This window comes from Muntiacus reevesi, chromosome 7 (genome assembly GCF_963930625.1).
Source record: "Muntiacus reevesi chromosome 7, mMunRee1.1, whole genome shotgun sequence".
NCBI lineage: Eukaryota > Metazoa > Chordata > Mammalia > Artiodactyla > Cervidae > Muntiacus > Muntiacus reevesi.
Window position 1 is genome coordinate 84,730,682 of NC_089255.1, and position 25,297 is coordinate 84,755,978.

Below are 25,297 nucleotides of genomic sequence, written 5' to 3' on the forward strand. Positions count from 1 at the left end.
CTAGCTGTCTGACCTTGAGCCAGTAACTTAACCTCTCTGTGCTCAGTTTCCTCACCTATAAAATGGGAATAAAAATAGCATCTCGTAATAGCTGTTAGACAATTTGAATGTGTTTATACATGTAAGGGGGCTTCCCTCATAGATTGGTTGGTAAAGGATCCACTGCAATGCAGGAGACCTCGGTTCAATTCCTGGGTCAGGAAGACCCGCTGGAGAAGTGATAGGCTACCCACTGCAGTATTCTTTGGCTTTCCTTGTGGCTCAGCTGGTAAAGAATCTGCCTGGAGTCCGGGAGACCTGAGTTCAATCCCTGGGTTGGGAAGATCCCCTGGAGAAGGGAGGCTACCCACTCTAGTATTCTGGCCTGGAGAATTCCATGGACTGTATAGTGCATGGAGTCGCAAATAGTCAGACATAACTGAGTGAAAAATTGAATACATGTAAGGACCATAGAACAATACCAGCGTTTATAAGGGCGGTATAAATGGTCATAGGATAGTAAAAGGTCCCTCTGCCGTGACCCCCACTAACAGATAGACTGTAACATGAATTTTGGCAATAAAGAAGAAAATAGTCATTCTCTTAGTATTTAGCCATACCTAGCTTTGCGTTGCTTTCTCGTTGGCTCATTTTCGATCAAAATCACAGCTCCCTCCCCCCAGACACTGTCGCTCTTGCCCCACTCTGTGGATTGACTGTAGAGCCAGGTTGCCTCCTACCCACTAAGTGCCTTAGGCCCACCTCCCAGCACTATAGCGGCTCATCTCACAAACTAGTAGCTTAAAGTACATTTTGGTCAGATGCTGATTATGTGGTTTTGGTTTGTCAATTGATTTTTGACAGTGGTGAAAAGACAATCACTCCTTGCTGGGGGGAAGGATGGAGGGGAGGAAGAGTTAGCGAGTTTGGGGTGGGCATGTACACACGGCTGTATTTAAAATGGATAACCAACAAGGACCTACTGTATAGCGGGTGGAACTCTGCTCAGTGTTATGTGGAATCCTCGATGGGAGGGAGCATGGGGGAGAATGGATACATGTACATGCATGACTGAGTCCCTTTGCTGTCCGTCTGAAACAATCACAACATTGTTAATTGGCTATACTCCAATACAAAATAAAAAAGGTTTTTTTTGGTTAAAAAAAAAATCTCCAATAAATGGAGAAAGGACAGTCTTTTCAACAAATAGTGCTAAGATTAACTCAAAATGGATCATAGAAAAAGTTCTGGAAATGGATAGTGGTGATGGTTATGAAACATTGTAAGTAAAATTAATGCCACTGGATTATACATTTAAAAGGGTTAAAATGACAAATTTTATGTTAATATATTTTATCATGATAAAAAATTAATGAATTATAGGCCCAAATGTAAAAGCTAAAACTATAACACTTTTAACATTAAACAGGAGAAAATCTACTTGACCTTGAGCTAGGTAGGGAGTTTAGATATGACACTGAAAGCATGATCCATAAAAGAAAAAAATTGACAATTTTGATACGATTTGACTTCATAAAAATTAAAGTTTGTACTCTATGAAAGACACTGTTAAGAGTGAGAAACTAAACCACAGACTGAGAGAAAATATTTGCAAATCACCTTTCTGACAAAGCACTTACATCTAGAACACATTGAGACCCAATGAGAAAATAAACAGTCCAATCTAAAATGGGCGAAAGATCTGAACAAATAGCAAGAAGATACAGGAATGGCCAATAAACATATGAAAGGATGCTCAACATCATTAGTCATTAAGGAAATGCAAATTAACACCACTATGAAATACCACTACACACTTATTAGTATGCCAATCAAAAACAAAACTGGCAATATCAAATATTGGTGAGAATTTGAAGCAACTGATGCTCATATATTCCTTGTGGGAATTCAAAATGATACAGCTGCTTTGAATGATGGCTTGATTCACCCAATGCCTTTTCCCCACACTATATTTGTCCAGAGCCCATTGAATAATGTGGGCTTATAGATGTTTATTTTATTCTTCGGGTTACCATACAATACCATCATTTATTTTGCTCTTCAAATTCCAATTCTGGCTTTGGGAGCTCATTCAGGTTGGCTCCTGTGCCCTTTCTACATGCCCCTCTTTATTATTTTTGTTTTTGATCCCTTCCTTCTTTGCTGGCACCACAGGAATTAACCATCTTTCCAAGGAAAATAGAAACCTAGATCTGGGCACTGGCATGCTCATCACCACTAAGTTGTCTCTGCTTCTGGGCCCTTTCAGCGGGTAAAGTTAGAAAATATATGTATGTATAATAATCTCTGCATAACACATGTCTATATTTACCTCTATACCCATCTATCCATGGACATATATTAGGCAAAACCCCTGAATCCACTGTAAAGCTTTGACTCCATTCCAGCATCACTCTTTGTGAGGCCGTGAATGCCCCCCAGCGCAACCTTTATCAATTGTCAGTACCACCTTGAGGCCCAGGTAAGCAGTGTTTCTGTTCAGTAGCTATTTGTGATGCCTTCCTCCAAATTTTCTAATCCGTCCGTGGTACCTTAGACCACATGGTACTGTTCAGGCAGAGCACCCAAAACTTAGACCAGGATCTAAATACTTTCTGGTCACCATTTTTCTCCTTTAAGAGAAAAATGCTGCACTTTCTTATCCTCTGCACCAGTGTGGGGTTGACCAGATATCCCTAGAGTCTTCAGGACTCATACCTACAAAGTTATCCTAGGAGGTGATCGTTTCCTCTGGCCTGTTCAGTGTTTCTTTCACAGAACCACAGGAGATTGGACCACTGGAAATGTTGTCATGCTGATTTAGGAATGACAAATTGTTTATTTGAACAGAAGCTCTGCCAAAAGTATTTTCGCAGGACTCTCACAACCTAGGAGTGGCCCTGTCAATTTCTATCTTGTATTATACACACACTGGAAGATCCAAGTCTTAATCATGTCTGCATTCCCCTCCCCATTGTGGTGCTTATCTTAGTGCCTTGTATGTAACACATGCTCCATAAATTTTCAGAATGAATGCCTGGAGGAATGAGTCATGTCTCAGATTTACATATTTCTTTTGATTCAAGGTTCTAACTATGTTTTCCCTACATGCATCCCCAGATCTTCATCATTCTTCTGAGTGGCAAAGAGGGATTCTCATGTCCCCAAGCCCTCCAGTCACTGACCTGCCCGTTGATGCGCTGATAGTTTATCAAGAAGGAACAGTATTCTCCAGATTCTCTTGACAGTAAAATGCAAGTGAGCTTCAGCTCCAAGGCATGTGAAAACAGCCAAGCGTGGGAATGATGGTTGAATGGTTTCAAGTTAGGCAGCCCAGTAGTTTGAACAATGCTTTTGCTGCAACCAGTTGTAATGATAGAACATATGTTTGTCGTGCTTTGCTTTTGATCTTCTGCTCCAAGGTTGAGAATACTCTCCCAAGGGGGAAAGAAAAAAGCAGAAAGAACTGGGAAGAAGAAAACTGACCTCACCCATCACTGAAATATTTCGTACCTGAAGCACAACCACCTTGAGAGAAGAACATGGCGGTGGCTCTTCACGGTCACCTTTTTAAGGGGCTTGGGTTTGGTCCTGACTCAGAGGGAAATACAACTCCACTGAGAGGCACCTCCCAACAACACCTGCACACTCACAACCAAGCCAGGGCTTGGTCCCAGTGGACACAAGAGAAAAGATGACGCCAGGGTCACCAAGAGGGTGGGAGGCTCGCTGTTGCCAGGTCTACCCTCATGGATCACAATGACTGCATGAGGTCATGGAATGCTGAAGATGAGATGAAAGTGGGTCCTAAGTCATAAAGTTGCAGGTGGGTGGGCATCCTTTCAACAGGGCTCCCAGGAATAGAGCTATACCTTTCTCCCTGATGATCCTAGGAAGTGGCTCCCTCTCCCAGACAGAGTTGGGGTCAAATCCAGGCACATCCCACCAAACCTCACTCTCCCCAGGGCTTGCTGGGATGGAAAGATAACTACAGGCTCCCTGCCTAAGATATGTCTGGGTGAGGGCAGGGTACATAAATTTTGAGACAGAGGTGAATGGACTGGTAGCTTCTTAGGGAAGCAGAAGAAGGGTGGCAAGAAGCTGGCAGCAGCCCCGAAGAGGGCCCTGGCACCATGGACAATGACGAACCTCTTGAGCCTGAGACAAAAGGTGAAAATGCATCCCATGTCTCACCACTCAGGCCCTTCTGGCTGCCTCAAGTGTAATGCCTAATGACTGTGCAGACCCAGAAGCCCTCTTCCCTCTTCTCCTGGGACCCTATAGATTTGGGATAATGTGTGATGACTGCAGGGCTGGCCAAACGGAGCGAGACAGTTGCATACAATGCTGGGCTAGAACCGGTTCATACCAGCTCTGGATGACTTTAATTTTCATTCTGTGAGCTGGTTAATATCATGTTGGTAGTTGGGAATCCACCATGTTTGGAATATTTACATCACTACACTGGCTAACAAATCAGGATTTTTTTTTTCATTGTTCTGGAGAGCCAGTTCAACAGTTAGCAACATTCCACTGGTTGGATGGAATTCCAACATTGTGTAATGAAGAAATTAAGACACCATCACTTTTCGATGGCTATGTTTGATGGCTAAGCTGCTGTATGTCTTCTAAGTGTCAGACCACTGCTATTAATATTTCCACCCCTTGTCACACAGACCTTGACTTACAGACTGGGAAATGAATGTTGGAGCTTGGGTCTATGGGCAAGGGCTGAGAAAGACACAGATCTCCATGAGCTCATTTGGAACCCCACTCTCTTAGAACCTGGGTGGTCAAAACTTGTGACCCCTGCCGTGAATGCTCAGCCCACCTAAAAGAGTAGATTGGTTGAGTTCTGACAGGCCACCTGGTTGTGCAACCTGGCTTCCCCAGACCTCTGCATCCTGCTGACATGGCATGACTAGCCCTGCCTTTGTGTGTGGCTTGTAGGAAGGAGCCCAGGACTGGTTCCAGATCAGAGGCGCAGTGACAGAAAAGTCCCAGCTAGCAAGTGCAGGGGACTGGTGTGAGGAAATCCCAAGACTCTTGTATTTAACCATAACAATTAGTCTCAACCTCTCAACCCCAGGGAGATTGGCAAGCTCTTCCTTCTGCGTGGTCATAAATTTGGATTGGAAGGAAGAGAAGCTAGGTCAAATCCTTAAGAATCAAGTTAGCCCTCCGGTTCCCTGAGGCTGCTTCTGTTCTGTTCTATTTTACATTTGACCCAAGTCACCTGCCCTGGCCCTTGTTCTCTGTGCCTGCCAATGAGGAAGCCTCCGCGTCCGCACACGTCCTTTCTCTGAAAGAGTGAAGCAGACCCTGAACCCCACCCAAGCCAGGAGGAAGGAAGAGAGGGAGCAAGTAGTGTCCAAGGCTGGCCCAACCCAGGGGCTGGGACAGGGGCAAGCCTCAGGGAAACACGAAGGGCAGTTAGCACAGGAGGCTGCTCGGTGTCAGCGAAGGGAGGGCTCGTAGGGTGAGGGCCCCCCAACAGGGCTGAGGGCACGCTTGAGCCATATAAGGCTGGGGTCAGTGGCTGCAGCCAAGACCCAGGTCATCAACGAGCAAAACAGAGGGGCAAGAAGGCCAGAGCTGGCCTCCACGGGAAAGGCAGATTGATGGCTTTTGTTTCCAGAATCAAGGAGCTGAGTTTTTCTTCCAGATAAAAGGGACAGTGTGTCCGCGCCGCAGAGCAGTGATGAAACACTCTACTGTGAGGCTGAAGCCCCCGTGGCTGTTGAAAAAGAGAAACCAGCCCAGGAGAGCTCAGAGACAGATCTTGAGATCGAAGGTGAGCGTGGGCCTTTGAGGGGCGAGGGGTGGCTCGCCGGCCTGCTCAGAAGCTGCAGAAATCAGTCCCCGCCGTCAAGCCAGGCTCTACCCGGAGGGACGTGCTACGGCGGGAACATGGCTATGCTCGGCGTTATGCCTCGTCCTCCTTGAGACCGGTCCGGGGGTGGTGGTCGCAGCTATCCCGTGCCCATGGCATCAGCTTGTCGAAAGCTGGACCAATAAAAGGGCAGGGGCTTCTGGTTTTCTGAATGTTTCCACAAGTGGCCTCTATGTCACCTTTGCACCAGTTCCAGGAGGTAGGCATTATTTACCTGTTTTTTACAGGGGAGGAAACTGAGGTTTAGAAAGACTGTGCGAGCGGCCGAGAAGTCTGCCAGCGTCTGCTGACCCGATGTTCACCCCACTGGTCCATCGGCCCTCCATATGCCCTATCCCAGGGGCCCCTGGAGGATTTGGGGCCCGTCTGGCATGCTGGCGACTTTCCTCTTCCCAGAGGAGAGTTCTTGTTACCCCCCGGTCGAGGGCCCTATGTTTTCCTTCAACAAATCCAAGCGTGTCTGGGTAAGGGGAGGGGGCTCTGGCTGAGGGCTGTTGCAAACATCACTTCCACCCTCTCCTCCCTCCCGGTTACCCCAAGGAAGGAGGAGCGGAAAGGACACAGGAAGCAGAGCCAGAACAATGCTGGTCCCCCGCCTGATAGGCTGGCCTCAGACTTCCCAGACTGAACCTCTTCCTCTCCTGTGTTTCGAAGCTGGGGGGATGCACTGTGATCAGTGGCTGCAGATATGCAGGCAAGGCTGTTCTGCCGAATTCAGCTGCATGGCTCCTCTACACGGTCACCTCCCCGCCAATGGTCGTCACCCCACCAATGGTCACCTCCCCGCCATAGTCAACTTACAGCCTCACCCTCCACACAAACCTCCTCCTGCCACCCCCCGGGGAATCCTGTTTTTCCCTTTCTAACTTCTTTTCCACTTCAAGGTTGCTGCTGATGCTGATTGCAACACCCAGTTTTACAAGGTCAGAGGGGTGTCAGATAGAAACAATGGACCTTGTGTCCCAGTTTCCGGCTTCTATCTCTTTCCCCCTCCCCACACCCATGGCCGGCAAGTGATAATACTGTTGCAAATGGCCTCTAAAATATAACTGTAGTGAATACAGCTAGAAGTGGTCAGAGGACTGCAACAGAGGAGAGTGAGTCCCAAGGACAAAGCTGGGGGTTACCTATGCTGTTTGGGCAAACAGGAACCTCTAAGGACTGAATCTGGGCCCCACAGTTCTGTGTTGGACAGAAACTCAGGGCTCAGCTCCTTCAGTTTCTAGTGCCCCCACAGCTGGCGCTGAGATGCTGAGGATGGGGTAGGAAGAGTCTCCCGCAATGGCCCGAGACGGGAGCCTGGGCAGGAATAGCAAGCCGGTGGAGAGGCTACAGAAGAGGGAGAGAAGAGGGACGTTACTTCTGCTCTTCATGTACAACAGGCTGTTTTGCACCCCGAGTGCCAGCTGGCAAACTGGAGGTGGGGTGAGGGGGCAGATGCTACTCGAATCTCACGGGTAGAGACCAAGAATCTTGCTCAGGGGCTTCCCTGGTGGTCCAGTGGTTAAGACTCCGTGCTCCCACTGCAGGGAGCACCAGGGTTCAACCTCTGGTTGGGAAAGATCCTGCAAGTTGCACGGCATAGCCCAAAAAAATGTGTGAAGAAAAACATCCTACTAAATATTTTACACTGCATATAACAGTCCCTCACAGAAGAGAATGATCCAATTCAAAATGTCCATAATGCTGAAGCTCGAAAAACCCCCTGGTTTACAATCACCCAGAAAAGAAGGCCAATTTGTAGCTGTGCCGATAAAATCAACTTGCTTGCAAAGACGTTGTCCTTCCACCAACAAAGCTTTCATTGTCCATCTTAGAAATGTTTAGGGTGAGTTGGCCAAAGGCCCAGGGATGTGAAGGGGAAACAGATGCTGGCTCAGACCTCAGCTGGCCCTGGGAAGCTCTGCATCAGTGGAGTTTGTTCAGTGAGGACAGGGCCATGGGGCATCCAGAATCCAGGGAGGCCCACTGCCCGCTGCCCACTAGCCAGGCTGGTCTAAAGTCCAAGGAACTCAGCCCCCAGCACCCAAGTTTATTTGTTTCCAATGGATTTGGGGGTCTCCATTCTTGCACATACAAAAGCCCACTGCATCCTACTTGGACTTTTTCTAGTTGGGAACTCTCTAAATATTTCATAAAACTTTGTGGCTCATATTTTAACAGTGGTAATGAAACTAAAGTCTTCCCAGGCGGCACGAGTGGTAAAGAATCCACCTGCCGATGCAGGAGACACAGAGATGCGGGTTCAATCCCTGGGTCAGGACAGTCCCCTGGAGGAGGAAATGGCAACCCACTCCAGTGTTCTTGCCTGGGAAATGCCACGGACAGAGGACCTCGGTGGGCTACAGTCCATGGGATCACAGGAGAGCCGAACACGAGTGAGCACAGTGAAACTAAAACTGCAGTGGAAACTCCCTCAACTGTCAACAAACCACCGGCTTTTTGTCTAGCTGACCTTTCAAAGGCGTCCCAAGGTGGGCATAGATGGGCTCACACATCCTTAAGGTCATCCTCACACACCCTTACGCAGTCAACCCAGGAAGGTGGGAGTGAAGCACATTGTTCCTTCCAGGTAGCTTGGAGTCTAAAACCAGGGACCTTCTCTCTTACCCAAAGGGAATGTCCCCATGGGGTTTTCTGGAGTCAGAGTCTCCCACCACGGGCTGACCTTCCAATTGGAGCTAGAACTCCTCAAGTAGAGGACCCTCAAGCAGAGAGGACACCAGTCAGAATCGGATGTGGTCTGGGTTAGCAGGAAGATAAGGCAAAGGAAGAAGAGAAACTCTGCTTCTTCCTCTTGCATCTTATTTTTGCAGATACCGAGAAATTTTTCACCACTGGACAAAAGGAGCTGTACCTGGAGGCCTGCAAACTGGTGGGAGTAGTGCCCGTCTCCTACTTCATCCGGAACATGGAGGAGTCCTACGTGAACCTCAACCACCATGGGCTGGGCCCCAACGGAACCAAGGCTATTGCTATAGCCCTGGTGGTGAGCATGCTGCCAGTGGGGGCACGTGAAGCCTGGCAGAGGTGGGGGCTTGACAGGGTGGTGGGCCCAAGAGTCAGAGAGCCCTACTGTGGGACCTGAGTTGCAACCTCTTTGCCCACCTTGCCCTAGGTTCTGCATGTTATTGTTTAGTTGCTTAGTCATGTCCAACTCATTTGTGACCCCATGGACTGCAGACTACAAGTCTCCTCTGTCCATGGGATTTTCCAGGCGAGAGTACTGGAGTGGGGTGCCATTGCCTTCTCCTGTTTACTACTGAGCCACATGGAATCCCAGACTCTGCATGACTATCAGCTATTTCCCCAATAGGCACAGATGCCCATTAGCTCCTAGGAAGGATGTTACTAGAGACCCGGACCTTGAAAGTCTGTGTTCTTTCATATCCAGGAAGCAAAGGCACAAGGCTGTGGACACTGAAAAAGCAACTGATCTGGGCTAGGGCCCATATGCTAGTGCAAAAACACAAGACGAAATATCAGCCGGGTCTCCGTTCCAAAGCTCACCTTTGCGATAAATGAGTTCACTACCGAACCATTCCATTCCATGTCTGCCTTTTGCAATATTAGATGTAATTCTTCAAGATCACACTGCAGAGTGAATCCTGTTTTCCCACAAGAAAAATGTTCTCGCTCAGCTTGGCATGAGTGAACAAGGACTTGACCTTGAACTTACTATATAGCGTTCCGTATTTATAATTGATGATATGCAAAACTGACTCCATCTCAGGAAAAAAGACAATGTAACAGGTGTCATAACAGTGTCAGCACAACACTGTTTGTTCACTTAGGACAGTAAAGAAAAAGTTTGTTTTTTTTTTAAAGCACTCATTTTTGGATCTATAACGGCATTTGCACTTAGTGCTTGCTCATTGAGAAGTCACTGGACGTGACCCTGGGGAGGAGGAGGGAAGGGAGGGAAGAGCAGAGAAAGAACAAAGCCATCCTGAAATTCATGGAGCGTTGAAAGACTGATTAATGAAGTGTTAGGAATGCACCATTACATCATGAGCTTCATGGGGAAAAAAAAATGGAATATAATGAAATCCACTCAGGACTTAGGCCACTTGGCTCTCAGGAACAGCAATTTCTGTTTAGGGGGAATTTTTCTTCTCTGATCCTCTGTATCACCCATTTGACAATTAATCATTGTGACATTCCCATGGACTGAACTTTTAATTATTACTGATATCTCCGGTACAGTTGAACTTCTGACATGTCGTGCTCTCCCCCGGCTTAGATGAAGAGCACTCCAACAGCAGGGGTCATTTTCATACGTCTCTGGGTCTATCCCTCCTCCGCCCATCTCCATGCCCCTGCACTTAGTGGGTTGTGGGCCCCCTGCAGAGGAGGGACGGTTTCTGATTATCCCTGTTTCCCTGGCAACTGGCACAGAGGGTGACAAATAGATACTCACCCCTGTGAAATGAATGTAGATGGACTTGGCGGTCGGGCCCACCCGCCACACCACGCACTGTGCTGGCCCCCAGAACGACTCTGAAAGTGGTCCTTCTGTCCCAGTTTCTGCCAAGTGATGCCTAGACTGGGAGGCCCCCTGAGCCAGCTCACTTGCCTTTGAGCCCAGCTGAATTTTGCCACCACCACCCCTTCCCCGCAGAGAGCTGAGGCCCAAAGACACTTCCTGAAGGCCCCGAGGGACCTCCCTGCGTGGCTGTAATTCACCCTATGACACTCTCCCTTGGCTTAGGACGAGAGCTCCTACCACATTCTACTTCTCCCACGGCTTTGTGCACTTCGAAGATGCTCAGGTCCGAAGATGAGTCTGTTCTCTCTGCCTTTCTGCACGGGGAACGAGGTGGGGACGGGAAGGACGGAAGTTCTGGTTAGAGCGAACCCCAGTCCCTCTTGCTGCAGTGCTAGTCATTTCCACTTGCCTTGCTCCCTGTGGGAATGCGGACTAGCTTGGATGTAGATATTTAAGAGTTAGGTTCTAATACGTACCAGTGCCGATGGGGAAGGGTGTGGGGAAGAATTGGGAGGCTGGCACTGCAATGTACAGTGTGCAATGTACACACTGTTGATACTGTGTATAAAATAGATACTAATGAGACTGCCCTGAAGCACAGGGGACTCTGCTGACTGCTCTGTAGCGACCTGAATGGAAAGGAACTCCAAAAAAGAGGGGGTGGAGCTGATTCACTTTGCTGTACCCCACGAGCTAACACAACATTGGAAAGCAGTTAGACGCCAATAAAAACTGCATGGCTGATTCATGTCAATGTATGACAAAACCCACTACAATGTTGTAAAGTAATTAGCCTCCAACTATTAAAACTAAATGAAAAAAAAAAAACTAATTCGAACAAGATTTAAGCTCCACTTCCCTCCAAACAGCCTGACTGTCAGAGAGGCCAGAAAAGCCTTAAGCCTAAACTAGAAGAGAGGCCTCTGAGCAAGATGGCACAGGAGATGCGTTAGGCTTAAATACCCTTCTTAAATGTATCAGGGAGGCCTGGCGTGCTACGGTCCTTGGGGTCACAAAGAGTCGGACACGACTGAGTGACAGAACTGAACTGAAATGTACCACGTTCTCCTTAATCCTGGAGGAGGTCAGAGGCCTCTCTCCTCGAAGCTAAATGGTTAAAATCTGTTCCCCTCACCCTTATGCCTTCCCCTTTGCAGGACTCTGGTGTCATGTCCCTCTTCTAAATCCCCCCTGGGAATCCCTTTTTGAGGAGAGAGGTGCCCAGAAGAAGCATGTCCTAGCAAAACTTCCCTGGTGGTTCAGTGGTGAAGAATCCACCTGTCAATGCAGGAGACATGGGTTCTATCCCTGGGTTGAGAAGAGCCCCTGGAGTAGGAGAATGGCCACCCACTCCAGTACTCTTGCCTGGGAAATCCCATGGACAGAGGAGCCTGGCGGGCTGTGGTCCACCGGGGGTCTCAAAGAGTCGGACATGACTTAGTGACGAAGCAACAGTTACAACAAAACAAAGCTCAGTCCCCTGCCTTATTCTCCTGTTGCTAGCTGCTGCTCCAGAGCTGCTAGCCTGCACCTCCATACCCTCTGACATGGCCGGGATGGTCAAGAGGGGTGACGGGTTCTGGGCAAAGGCAGGGAACTGACTCTCTCACCATCCGTCTTTCTCCCTCTCCCCCTTCCCTTGTGGCGGCTGAAGTCCAACACGACTGTCCTCACGCTGGAGCTGGCGGACAACTGCATCATGCCGGAGGGCATCCTGAGCCTGGTGGAGATGCTGCAGGAAAACTACTACCTGCAGGAGATAGTACCGTGCCCTGCTCTGCGGCTCCTGCCTCCACACTTAGGGTCTCAGAATCCAGAGACCCCTCCCCGAGCCCCGCCTCCAGGCTTTCTGCTGTCAATCAGGGGGCTCCCCCCCACTAAAAGTGACTTCTCAGAGGAGGTTCCACACCTAAGAGGCTGACCAGGGACTCTGCATTCCCCGTGGGCACAGGAAACCCTGAGAAACTACTTCCATCTGACCTCACAAGTCCCTAAATGGACAGACTTCTTTAGAGTTACCTTAACGTGAACTTTCTTAAAGAAAATTAAGTCGTGAGATAGTTTCATAAAATGCAGTGTGTCCATAGATAGGTGATGGTGATGCTTGGACACCAGCATGAATGTACTTCAGCCTGCTGAGCTGAGCCCTTCAAAATGGCTAGGATGGCAAATGTTGGGTTACGTCTATTTTACCACAATTTTAAAACTTGAAAAAAGAAGGGGAAGAAACAACCAAGATGATAAAAGATGAAGTTATATAAAGTCCCTCCCCCTAGCCCCTCAGTCTAGCCCCACTAGCCCACTAGTCCCTCCCACGAAGGGACTGTGTCCATTTATACCCCAACTGCTTCCGAGGACAGTAATTCATGCTTCAGGAACCAATGAAGGGAATTACAATCATTGCTTGCTCTTAATTTGTTTTTCAATTGTTTCATACTAAACCCTCCAAATAGTTGCCTTCGGTTTCCAAAAAAAAAAAAACATGCAATGTGCTTATCTAAAATACCAGGGCAAAACTGGGGAGGTGGGGGGAGTCTTTGAGGTCAGCTTCAAAGAATTGAGACCAGCCTAGGGCCTCGCCATGAAACATCAGAAAAACCAGGGGTCCGGTCCTCCTCCGCCTCCTTTTAACCTCCCTAACCCTCCTAACCCTTCCAGTCCTTTCACCTAACACCTGCCCTCTCTACCCAACCTTATGCCCTTAGGACAGGCCTCAAGTGAGCCCCCACCCCCCATCATTTGTTAACCAGGGCCCTTTGGTGAGATTTTTACATACAGAAGTGTTCTCTTGCCTTTTAGAATGTTTCCGACAATGATCTCGGCTTGAAGGGGGCCAGAATCCTCTCCGAGTTCCTCCAGAATAACACCTCTTCGCTTTTCAGTCTTCAGCTTTCAGGTGAGCCTATGAAGGGCTTCCCAGGTGGTGCCAGTGGTAAAGAATCTGCCTGCCAATACAGGAGACGCAGGAGACACAGGTTCAGTCCCGGAGTGGGAAGATCCCCTGGAGAAGGACATGGCAACCCCCTCCAGTGTTCTTGCCTGGAGAGGTCCATGGACAGAGGAGCCTGGTGGGCTGCAGTCCCTGGGGTAGCAAAGAGTCAGACCCCACTGAAGCGACTTAGCCCTCACACATGGTGCTTTCTTATATGAAAGTTTATATATTTATTCTTGTCAGGTTCATCAGTCTTTTCCTTTACGGTTTTGATTTTTGTAGTCTTGCTTAAAAACTGTTTTCTGCTTCAGATTTTAAAGTATTTTCCTTTATTTTCTTCAAATATTTTTGTAATTTTTTTTCCCCGCATAGATCTTCGATATATCTGGAATTTACTTTTGTTCATGGCATTAGGTAGAAATCATGCATGTTATTTTCACCTAGATAAAATTCATAGCCAGGTGCCCAGCTTCATTAATTGAATAACTTATCCTTTACTGACTAACTTGAATGCCATTTTAACATATATTAAAGTGTGTGTTAGTCAGTCATGTCCAATTCTTTGCGACCCCATGGACTGTAGCCCACCAGGCTTCTCCAGGCAAGGATACTGGAGTGGGCTGCCATTCCCTTCTCCAAGGGAGCTTCCCGACCCAGGGATCGGTCCTGGGTCTCCTACGTTATGGGTGGATTCTTTACCATCTGAGCCACCAGAGAAGTCCATCATATATTAAATTGCCATATAAATATAGATTCCTTTCTAGAGTCTCTATCCCATTTCATTTATCTATTTCTATGTCAACACTGTACCGTTTTAGTATTTGTTTAAAATATTAAAATTGTAATATGTTATAATTAGTTGAAATTTGTGAAATACATCAAGTATGTAATATTCAATATATTAGTTTTATACTTATATTACATGCTTATATTAGATATCTTAATATGTTTTGAGCTTCCCCAGTGGCGCTGCAGTGCAAGAATCCACCTGCAATGCAAGAGACATAGATTCTGATCCTGGATTGAGAAAATACCCTGGAGAAGGAAATGGCAACCCATTCCAGTATTCCGACCTGCGAAATCCCATTGACAGAACCCGGCAGGCTGCAGTCCATGGGACTGCAAAAGAGTCATACATGACTTAGTGGCTAAACAACAACAATAATGTGTTTAATATCTGAGTGGACAAAGTTTGACCTTTCTCAAAGTAATTTTGGTTATTCTTAGACAGTTTCTCCTCCAGGTGAATTTTAAAATCTTTTTGTCAAGTTATATTAAAAAAAACTTATTGGGATTTTGGTTGGAGTTATATTTAATATTCTAGGTTAATTCAGGAAAGAACTGACATATTCAAAATATTGAACAGCTTCACTTAAGAACTTGGTTTCATCAGGTTTTTTTATGTTCTTCAATAAATTGTTATAGTTTTATTTCATTATTAGTCATGCATATTTCATATTAGCTTTATGTCTAAGTCTTTATCATTTCATTCTTATGAGAATAGAATGCTTTTTCTACCACTTTTTCTAATTACTTATTCCTGGTATGTATGAGAGCTATCAATTTTTGTACGTTGAGCCTATTGTCAATCATTTTATTGAATTATCTTACTAGTTCTGACACTTTGTTAATATTCTTGGATTATTTATGTAGGTGATCATGTCTGCAAACAATGGAAGTTTTTGTCTCTTCTTTCCAATATTTATGGCTCCTGGAGAGTTTTTTGGTTGTATTGACTAAGACCTCTAATACAACATTAATCCAGAAAGTTCTCTGCGAAAATACAAACTTCCCAACCCTATCCCAGGCTGCTAAATCAGAATCTTTAGGGGGAAAGGCTAAGAATATGTATTTTTCATCTATCTTCCAAATAATTTCTTACAGCTGATGCAGGACAGGTAACAAATAGTATAAATACAACAATTTGAGTAACAGATTACATAAGTTTATATGTTGACTAGATTGTCATCTCATTTCATTGCCCTGGTGCCAGAAACAACCAAGAAAGTATTTGTGTTTCAGTGGATTCATTCATTCATTCAGGATTAACTGAGAACCTGCTATGTGCCAAGCACTTTTTGAGTGCTAGAGACATACGGTTTATTAAACTTTCAAAGGAGAAATTTAGGGATAAGAATTTGTGTCATCTATTCCCCCAAATCACCAGTGTTTTATCAATAGATTCCTTAACAGGACCAGAGCTAGGCTAAGACAGGGAAGGCACTCGCCTCAGCCACAGAACTTAAGGGTCAACAAAAAACTCAGTAACCAAGTAAATAACATCTTAAAGCAACATTTTTAAAAGTCAAAATTAAGATAAATCCATGGTGAAGAAAAATATCAACACTTTAAACCACAGGATCCCACAGGGACAGACTGGGTGAAGAACAGGGTCAGATCCTGCTTTTATTTAAACTTTGGTTCATCATAGATGTTTTTGCATTGATTTGCATTTTAAACTATTAAGATGTTACTCATCGCGATTACCGATATTTTTGGCACCTCTTCAATTTTGCACACACGGTAAGTGCTTCATTCATCTCTCCAGTCCCACCTCTGCTGCTTAGACTTGAATTAGCATTTTTAGAATATCAGAGTTTAGGCACAAGGCCAGGAGTTTATGCTATCAGTGGATTCACAGGGCATGGTGTGCTAACTTCTGAAACTCCCTGCAGCATCATGGCAGAGAGAGAAGGGAAGGAGCAATTAAAGAGATGGTGATGAGCTGCCTTTCTTCCCGTGTGTTCCTCTGAGGCCAAACACTGCTTTAAGCATTTGCCCAAACCCCGCTCCCATCCAGGCTGCCACGTAACACGGAGCGGAGTTCCACGTGCCACACAGGACGTCCTTGCTGGACTTGCCGCCTTTCCCATGTCCAATTGTTCCAAAGGCAAGAAACTGGCAGGACTAGGACATGGAGGGTTAGGGAGCCTTCGTCTGAAGAACGTTGCTAATGCCCCCTTTCCCTGCAGGAAATAACTTCAAGGAAGAATCTGCAGAGCTGTTCTGTCAAGCCTTGTCGGTAAGAAGCCAGGGGTGCGGGTGCAGCGAGCCGCATGGGCGATGCCGCTGGGACATGGGTGGCTCTGAGCGTCAGGAAGGAGTGAGGCCACTTGCCTGGTGTAGGGAGCTGCTGAGTGTTCAGACTCCAGTCCTATCAAAGCCTCAGCAAGTGGTAGGACTGTTTGGATGGTGCTAAATTCTCCTAGCAATCATCAACAGTTCTACAGGAAATGAACAAGAAGTTGTCCTCCATCTAAGAACACTAGCCTACTTAATTTTCAGCATACGCAGGCGCCCATCCCAGTGTTCTAAGTGAGGCATTTGCAGAGAAGACAGAGGAGATAAAAATCACCTTTTTCTGCACTGTTTCTTTCTCTAGAACAATTACAGAATTAAATCACTGGATCTCAGTCACAACCAATTCTGTGAAAAGGCAGGCGAGTACCTGGGGCAGATGCTAGGTGAGTCCTGCTGTGAAGGGGAGGAGCCCGGAAAAGGGAGGGACATAGGGTAGGATGGCTTATCAGAGCTCATCTCCTGTTTTTTTATTGTTATTGAAAGTTCTGATTATAAAAAGTAATGTAAATGATGCCCCAAATTCATTTTGAACAGAGCAAACATCTGAATGTGGGAAGTAAAAAAACTTTAACACGATTAGATTAGAGTAACATAGAAGTAACTTGTTTCTGTGAGAAGTAATACAGAGATGACTTCAGGGAGGCTAAAGATTATTAAACAGAAATGGGCAGACACTGTAACAAAACAGTGGGCAGAAAGTGCAACAAAAACGATTCATACATTTGACAACAGTAAAGTTTAAACTTTTAGATGATAAAAGAAATTGTGGGGCAATGATAGAAGATAAGCACTAGTTAGGGAGTAGAAATGTAGAACATTTGTAAAATATAAAAGATTACTGTTCAGAATACTGATGAAACGTCCTCTAGCTCAATTAGGCAGTGATAAATACTACCAGTAAAAAAAAAACTGGCCAAAGCATGTGGATAGTGACCAAAGAAAACCAAGTGTCCACAGTCTTCAGTAATTAAAAACATACAAAAGAAAACCACAAACAGATCTCCTTTGTCATCTAGCAGAGCTGTAAAAATTTCCCGTCTGAGAATACCAATGGCGGTGAAAATGAACAAGAGATAGGGAAACTCAGAAGTCTGCTAGATAAAGGCACTTTGGAGAACAGTGTGGCTACATTTAGTAATATATTGGAAATGTATATATTCTGTGACGCAGTTCACCTCTATAGGTGTCTCAGAGAAGGCCTCATGCATACAGAGAGAGCTGTCCGAGGAGGTTAGTTATAACAAAAGTGTTGTAAAAGAGGGGGGACAAAAACCTTAAATGTTCACTCCTGGGGAAATGAGTAGAATCAGAGAGGACTCCTAGCAGTGGGGACAGAGTGCTAATCTAGATGGGGAGGGGAGAGAAAACCGCCCAGGGAAGCTTCGTGACACCTGCATCCGAGGAGGACAGGAGGGGAGGAGGGAGACATGGTGTTCCAGACCCGGACAGGACCACACCGTGAGCTCAGCGAGGAGGCTCGAGGAGGGGATGGATTCAGAATATGCTCTGGAAGTAAAGCCAAAAGGACTTGCTGACGGGAAGAGGGAGGGAAAGGGAGAGAGAACGATAGATTCGTGATTCTTCTGTTTCAGTTCCTGGTGAGATGGAGGTGGTGTTTACTCAGTGGGGGAAACTCAGGGAGTCACAGTATGGAGGGTCAGGAGTTAGGAGTCAAGGTTTCTGCTTTGGGCCAGGAAGAGCTTTTGATGCCCATTTGATGCCAACACGGAGATGTCAGGAAGGTGGCTTGCTGGGTCAGTTTAGAGAGTGGAGAACAGGTCAGGACTGGAAACATATTTGCGATATATTTAAAGCCACCTGTCCAGATGAGGTTGTCCAGGCGAAGAGTGCAGACAGAGTTGAGTAGGGGGCCATCCATCCTGTGGCCCCCGGGGTCACTCCAACATTTTAAGGGGTCACAGAAGGAGAAGGAGGAGCTGGAGAGGGAGTGATGAGTCAAATAGCAGGGAAAGTGAGGTACCAAGGAGCCACGTGGGGGAAGTATTTTCAAGAAGGGGGAGGTGGTCAGCTGGGTGAAGTGCTGTTTAGAGGTCAAATAAGAAGACAGAAAAGTGACCACAGGACTTGCCAGCATGAAAATAACTAGTGGGGGAATATGCAAACCCAACTGGAGTGGATTGAGCTAAAAATGAGATGCAAAGAAGTGGAAATAGCCATGTAAGCAACCCCAGGCACTCCACTGAGACACGGCTGGAACAGAAAGATGGGGGGCATAGGGTCCAGGAAGGTTTGCAAGGACGGGAAATGCTGATAGGAAGAAGAGAAATAGAACCTGATGATGAAGAAGGAGGAGGAGATAATTATAGGAGCGAAGTCCTTGAAAAGACAGGAGGCAATCGTATCTATAACAAAGATGGAGGGATAGCCTGAGAGCAGTAGGGACCCATCATTCACTGAAAAGAGGGGGAGCCCAAGAGTGGGTGTGGGGGGCAGTGGGGCTGGGAGACAGCACTTTCGGAGGGGGGAGCTCTCTCACCCCACCGCTGCGGTTTCCTCAGGAAAGCAATGAGGCAAGATCTTCAGCTAGAGCGGAAGGAACGGAAGAGCAACGTGTAAATGAACTATTGGGCAGTTTGAGTCTCCCTTTGAAAATTAATTGTCAAACACTTTAAAATTAAAATTTGAAACATAAATTTAAAATGAGACAGACTAACTTCTGTTTCAATATCGTTGTCACCATACTATATATGCAGCTTTTAAAAATCTTTGTGTATTAAAGCTACCAAATATAAAATGATTACTATGTGACAAGCATCACGCTAGGCTCTTTACATCAATCTTTACAAAAAAAGAAATAAAACTTTGTAAAGGTTAACATTCCCATGTTATAGATAAGAAAACAGAAGTAAGGGAAGGATAAGTAAGCCAAAGAATCAGCCTCAATGTGGGAGAACCAGGTTTGAGCCCTGGGTCGGGAAGATCCCCTGGAGAAGGGCATGGCAACCCACTCCAGTATTCTTGCCTGGAGAATCCCATGGACAGAGGAGCCTGGCAGGCTACAGTCTGTGGGGTCGCAAAGAGTCAGACATGACTGAGCGAACCTCTGCCTTATGTCTAAGGTCACATAGCGAGAAAGTGGTGAGAACAGAATTAAATAATTTTGTGGTCATTTAAGAGGGGCAGGAGTGCAAGGTATAACTTAAGTGGGGGACATGGCACAACAGAGGAAGGAAGGGTAGGAAGAGATTGAGGGAGACAGGTAGGGAGAGAATGAAAGCAGGAGAAAAGTGTGTTCTCAATATGACAGAAGGTGGTGTGCACGTCCCTGAAAGTCTGTCCTGGTGGTTGACACAAGGGAAAGACATGACCAGTACAGAGCGCTCTGTCCATGAAAAATAAAACAGAAAAACACGTTTTCCTGGGCCTGAAGCAGCTCCTCCCACTCAGTCTCCTTCAAGAGCACTTCAGTCTCCCTTCCCAATAGCGTCCTCAGCACATCCGCCCTCCCCAGATGAAAATGACAGTGGCGATGTGTTTCGAATGCATCCCCAGCCCTATGTCGCCTGTGATCAAAAGCATCTTTAAGTTAAAAAAAAATTGCAATTTCGGTGCAAACCCAACTTCCAGACAAGCCTGATGTCGCCCCCCTTCCACCTGGCTGTATCCGTAAAGTTCTCCTGGATGGACACTCTGTGGCTTCCACTGCTCCCATCGGTCTCCATGAAAGTGATATCATGTGATAGAACACCATGCCCACCAGAGTCTCCCTGTGTAAACACAACCCCTCTTTCCCATGCCGTCTCCATCTATGTTAACGACTGTGTAATCTCCCACCAGGTGGATATTTGTGTTAGGCTTTACCGCTCCCCGTGAGTCACAAACCTTACTTTTGTAAGTGACGCCGTGGTAAGCATCTGCAAGCGTGTCACTCTTCTTACATACTAAAAGTCTCCTTTGGAAGAGTCTCGCGGGTGATATTGCCGTGAGATGGAGTAAACAGATTTTGGGAGGAAAATGTCTGTGACCAGACAGTACAGAGTGTATCCTGTCACCTGCAACATACGATTGCTGTGGCGTTGGGAGTCACCTTGTAATTTGGGGTTCAAATGGATAACTGAGAAGTTATTGCCTCAGCGTTCTGCTTTGCATGAGGACTGAGCCATTCTTACCCCCAGTTTCGTGGATCTCAGGCCAACCCGGAGCCTGGGTTCTCTGGGAGGTGGGGGAGGCTGAGATGACACCCTCCCCTCCCTCAGCCATCAATGTAGGGCTCCAGTCGCTGGATCTGAGCTGGAACCACCTCTGCATCCGGGGAGTGGTGGCCTTGTGCAGTGGTCTCCGGGTAAGCCTGCGGGAGCGGAGCCAGGGTTGAGCCCGGGTGAGGATGACCAGGCCCTCCGTCATCTTGAACCCCTTCTCCACGGTCACCATTGAGGATGGTCTACTGAGACCTCCTTGGGCGCTCTGCACAGTCAGTCTGCCTCCTGAACACATGTCCCTCTTTAGTACAAATCCCTCCCCAGTAAACTCGCCCTACTGGGGTCTCGTATGCACCTTTGCGGGCAACTTCAAAGGGGCAGTTTAACTCGGGGCGAAGGGAATGACCTTCACCCAAAGAGAATGAGCTCTGAGACTCTGAGCCCAGCTGGGAGGGAGCTGGAGAGATCTGGCCGTCCCTCTCCCGGAGAGCACTGAGCACTCTGTCTGGAAGCCGGCCGGGGACAAAAATGGGGGCCCGTTGGCTGGGTGAGTTGCCTGCAGCCTTGATGCTGGCACTGTTTTCCCTTCTCCCTGCAGTCTAACGTGTCGCTCAAGAAACTCGATCTCTCCATGAACAGCTTTGGGAACGAGGGGGCTGCGGCCCTAGGGGAGGTCCTCAGACTCAACAGCTACCTGACCTACTTAGACCTCAGCAGCAACAACATCACCAACGACGGGCTCTCCAAAATCAGCAGAGCCCTGGAATTGAATGAAAGCCTCAAAGTTCTGAAGGTAGTCTTCACCCGGGCTGGGGGCAGGACAGCTTGTGTGTACATGTGTGTGTGCAAGGCTCCATGTGTGTGTAACCGTGCATATCTGTGTGTCTCTGCACCCATGCGTGTGCGCCAGTGGGTGTGCATCTGTGTTTGTGTCCCTGCGTCCGTGTGTGTGCACGCACGTGTGTATCTCTGTGTGTTGGGGTGAGGGGAGCGGGAGTGGGTTGGGATGTTGCTGGAGAGAAAAATCTACATTCTTGGCTGTCTTTATTCTGTAAACTCAATGTCACACCCTCCAGTCTCACCTGGCACCAGATAGCACTTTGTCTCTTAACTGGTTTTCCTTTCCCCCATCTGGGTCTCCTCCAGGTTTTTTTTCTTCACCAAGTGGCTTGCAGGATCTTCCTTCCCCAACCAGGGATTGAACCCGGGGCCGGTCAGTGAAAGTGCTAAGTCCTAACCGCTAGACTGCCAGGGAATCCCCCCTCCAGTTTTTCTCTGCACTGCAGCCAGAGTGTGAGTTTGGAGTGTAAATCTGGCTTCTAACCCCACTCCTACCTACTCTTCTACAGCTTAAAGCCCCCATCTCCCCAGGGCCTCCATCGCTCAAACCCAGTTCACTCCCCCGGGTGCTTCAAGTCTACCCTCCCCCCAACTCCTAGGCTCCAGCCAATGCCTCAGGGTCTTTTTTTTTAACTTTTTTGGCTGCCCTGGGTCTTCATTACAGTGCACAGGCTTCTCATTGTGGTGGCTGCTTCAGTAGTTGTGGTGCAAGGGTCTAGGAGCTCCATGGCATGTGGGATCATCCCGGACCAGGGATCAGACCCGCACCCCATGCCTTGGCAGGCTGCTTCTTAACCATGGGCTTCCCTGGTAGCTCAGCTGGTAAAGAATCCACCCGCAATGCAGGAGACCCTGGTTCGATCCCTGGGTCGGGAAGATTCCCTGGAGAAAGGATAGGCTACCCACTCCTGTATTCCTGGGCTTCCCTGGTGGCCCAGCTGGTAAAGAATCCGCCTGCAATGTGGGAGACCTGGGTTCGATCCCTGGGTCGGGAAGATCCCCTGGAGAAAGGAAAGGCTACCCACTCCAGTAGTCTGACCTGGAGAATTCCACGGACTGTATGGGCCATGGGGTTGCTAAGAGTCCTGAGCGACTTAACCACTGGGCCACCAGGGGAGACCGCAGGGGCTTTTTCCATCTCCCTCCCTGCAGGACCTTGCCCACGCCACTTCCCCGACTGGCCTCAGTTGCTGGTCTGCCTCGGAACACAGTGGGAGCCCCAGTTCCCTAGGGACCCCCGGGGAACCCTCAGATCCCGTTTACCCGTACTCCCAGAACTCACCAGAGTTCCTCTTTATATTCTCGTTCGGAGTGACTTGTCTGTCACCCACTAGCATGAGAGCTCCCTGAGGACACAGACGTATTTGGTTTTGCCCATTGTTATATCCCCTGTACTTGCAGAGTCCTGGGTGGTTTACTCACTAAGTCGTGTTCAACTCTTGTGATCCCATGGACTGTAGCCCACTAGGCACCTCTGTCCATGGGATGCCCCATGAATATTTATTAAGAAAATGAATGCTTATTTCATTTTTAATTAATTTGCTTATAGATGCTAATTTATAACATAGAAGCTCCTGGGAAGTTGAGAACTGATGAAAGATGAGGCCTTGAGTTAACAGGTCCCCTTTCTGGAGCTCCCTTGAGCCAGGTTCCGTATCAAGTGATCTGTCTCCTTACTCCTGGCCCAGCCCCACCAAGTGAGCTCCAGCAGCCCCACTGCTCAGTTGAGAAGACTGAGGCTGTGTGACTTGTCAGCTAGCAAGAGGCAGAGGGGAGTCAGCTCTACCTGGCTTTCTGCTGCAGTTCCAACTCCCGCAAGATCTGGGGGTGACTCGGGGGGTCACAGACGTGGGAGTGCTGGTGGAAGAACAGGGGTTAGGAATCAGTGAAGCCGAGCCACCATCCGAGAGGGCAGTCACCCTAGAGCCGCTGAGGTGACAGCAGGGAGTCAGACTCTGACCAGTGGAAGTAGCTTGGTGATGCAGACCACTCCAGGAGGCCGCCTGGTGACTGAGGGAGCTGAGAGGCTGGCCTGCCTGGATGGGCACTGGGGTGATTCAGACAAGAAGGACGGACTCAGCCTGCCAAGGACTCAGCCTTGGGGGCCAAGGATGCCAAGGAAAGTTCAGAGACTCTGACTTCTCAAAGACTAAAAAGCTGCCTCAGCACAATGGCCACAAAGGTTTTTTTTTTTTCTGGTTAGTGAAATACAGGTGATTTTGACATTTTTTTCCTACAATGACTGAATATTTTCATTTTAGATCTTGTCACGCTTGCCTGTGCCTAACCAGTGACTGGCATGTTGCAGGGCCCCAGCCGATGCTTGTTGGATGGCTGGACGGATGAGCAGTGAGATGGACAAGTGGGTGGGTGACAGACAGACAGACAGACAGACAGGGAGATGGGTGCTTACAGAGAAATCTGGAAGGAAGACATAGACTGTGCTTTGACGGGAATGTATGGACACCGTGCTCTGAACCAGCCTTTTCTGCCCCCCCATCTCTGCCTCCTTCTGCCTTGCCCTTTCTCCCACAGCTTTTCCTGAACCCCATAAGTATGGATGGGGCTCTGTTACTTATCCTGTCCATCAAGAGGAACCCCAAATCCAAGATGGAGGATATTGACATTTCTGTAAGTGATCTAACGGTTTGCTCACACTAAGGGAGCATGCCAGTTACCATGGCCACCGGGCCAGATGCCAACAGCTCTAGCCCTCAGGGCCTAAGTGCTCCAGGAAAAAAAAAAAAACACTCCTTTTGGGGTACAACTCTGCCCTCCTCCGGGGTGCTTTCCATCGGAGTAGCCAGTCGGCCAGTAACATCATGGTGTAAAATCATTTGCCTGATCCTGGGAACCCAGGACCTGCACCCCCAAGAGCGGGCCTGAGGGCAGAGAGGAGGAACAGCAGAATCAAAGGTGGGGGAACCCCAGATCAGACCTGTCTGCAGTCAGCTTTGTCGATGGATGGCTCTGGGCCTTAGAATGCTTCCACAATCACAGGATTTTTATAATCTGAGTATGAAAACATGTCCAAATCTGTGTTTTCATTTCATGACTCAGCCTACTCTAATCAGAGTAGTATTTGAGTATTAAAAAAACCTTGATGGGGGCGAGAAGCTTGAGGAGGTGACTCCACTCTGCGGGTACTCTGACATGAATCATCCTAGAGGTGGGAGCTGCTGCCAACAATATCCTATACGTGTCTACCAGTTTATGCTCTTTTTTTTTTAGTCCCAAAGCCATTTTATAGGCGCCAAGTCGTTTAATTCTACTCTGGGAGGTGGTAGAATGTATTCATGACATAGGGCTGCCAAGGCAAAGTACACAAAGCAAGGGACTCAAGTGATAGAAATGTATTGTCTCACAGTCCTGGAGGCTAGAAGTTCAAAGTCAAGGTGTTCGTAAGGTCGGTTCCTCCAGAGGACTGTGAGGAAGAATCTGCTCCCTGCTTCTTTGCTAGCTTCTGGCAATTTGCAGACAATCTTTGCTGCTCCTTGGCTTGTAGAAACCTCACCCTGGATCTCTGCCTTCAGCCGCAGATCTCACGCTCTCCCTGCGTGCGCGTCTGTCTCTGTATCCCAGGGTCCGCTTTTTATAAGGCCACCAGTCACATCAGGTTAGGGCCCACCCTAGCGACCTCATTTTTAACTTGATCATCTGCAAAGACCTTATTTCTCAATAAGGTCATATTCACAGGTACTGGGGGTTAGGATTTCAACGTCTTTTTTTGTGGGGGGATACGATTGAACCCATAACAAGTTACTTGTCCTCGTTTTCCCATTTTACATGGAAAGAAACTGAGACAGAGAGGTTAGGCCACTGGCCCAGGACCACGCAGCAGGTGTGAAACACAGCAAGGAGTAGACCAGGGCTCCTGCCTCCTCCTCTCGAGTTCCGTAAAGGCACAGTGTTCAAAGTCCTTT

The 25,297-nt window shown here is 47.6% G+C and overlaps 1 protein-coding gene across 1 annotated transcript in view; it reads left to right on the forward strand.

The window, feature by feature from the left end:
• The first annotated feature begins 4,112 nt into the window (after positions 1 to 4,112).
• Positions 4,113 to 25,297, forward strand: part of LRRC74A (leucine rich repeat containing 74A) — a 28,221-nt gene continuing 7,036 nt past the window's right edge. Inside the window, exons 1-10 of the mRNA XM_065942049.1 lie at positions 4,113 to 4,149; positions 5,645 to 5,773; positions 8,689 to 8,861; positions 12,016 to 12,123; positions 13,161 to 13,257; positions 16,266 to 16,315; positions 16,676 to 16,757; positions 20,592 to 20,677; positions 21,133 to 21,327; positions 23,910 to 24,005. Coding sequence (XP_065798121.1) covers positions 4,113 to 4,149; positions 5,645 to 5,773; positions 8,689 to 8,861; positions 12,016 to 12,123; positions 13,161 to 13,257; positions 16,266 to 16,315; positions 16,676 to 16,757; positions 20,592 to 20,677; positions 21,133 to 21,327; positions 23,910 to 24,005 — 1,053 coding nt within the window. The remainder of the gene's footprint in view (positions 4,150 to 5,644; positions 5,774 to 8,688; positions 8,862 to 12,015; positions 12,124 to 13,160; positions 13,258 to 16,265; positions 16,316 to 16,675; positions 16,758 to 20,591; positions 20,678 to 21,132; positions 21,328 to 23,909; positions 24,006 to 25,297) is intronic.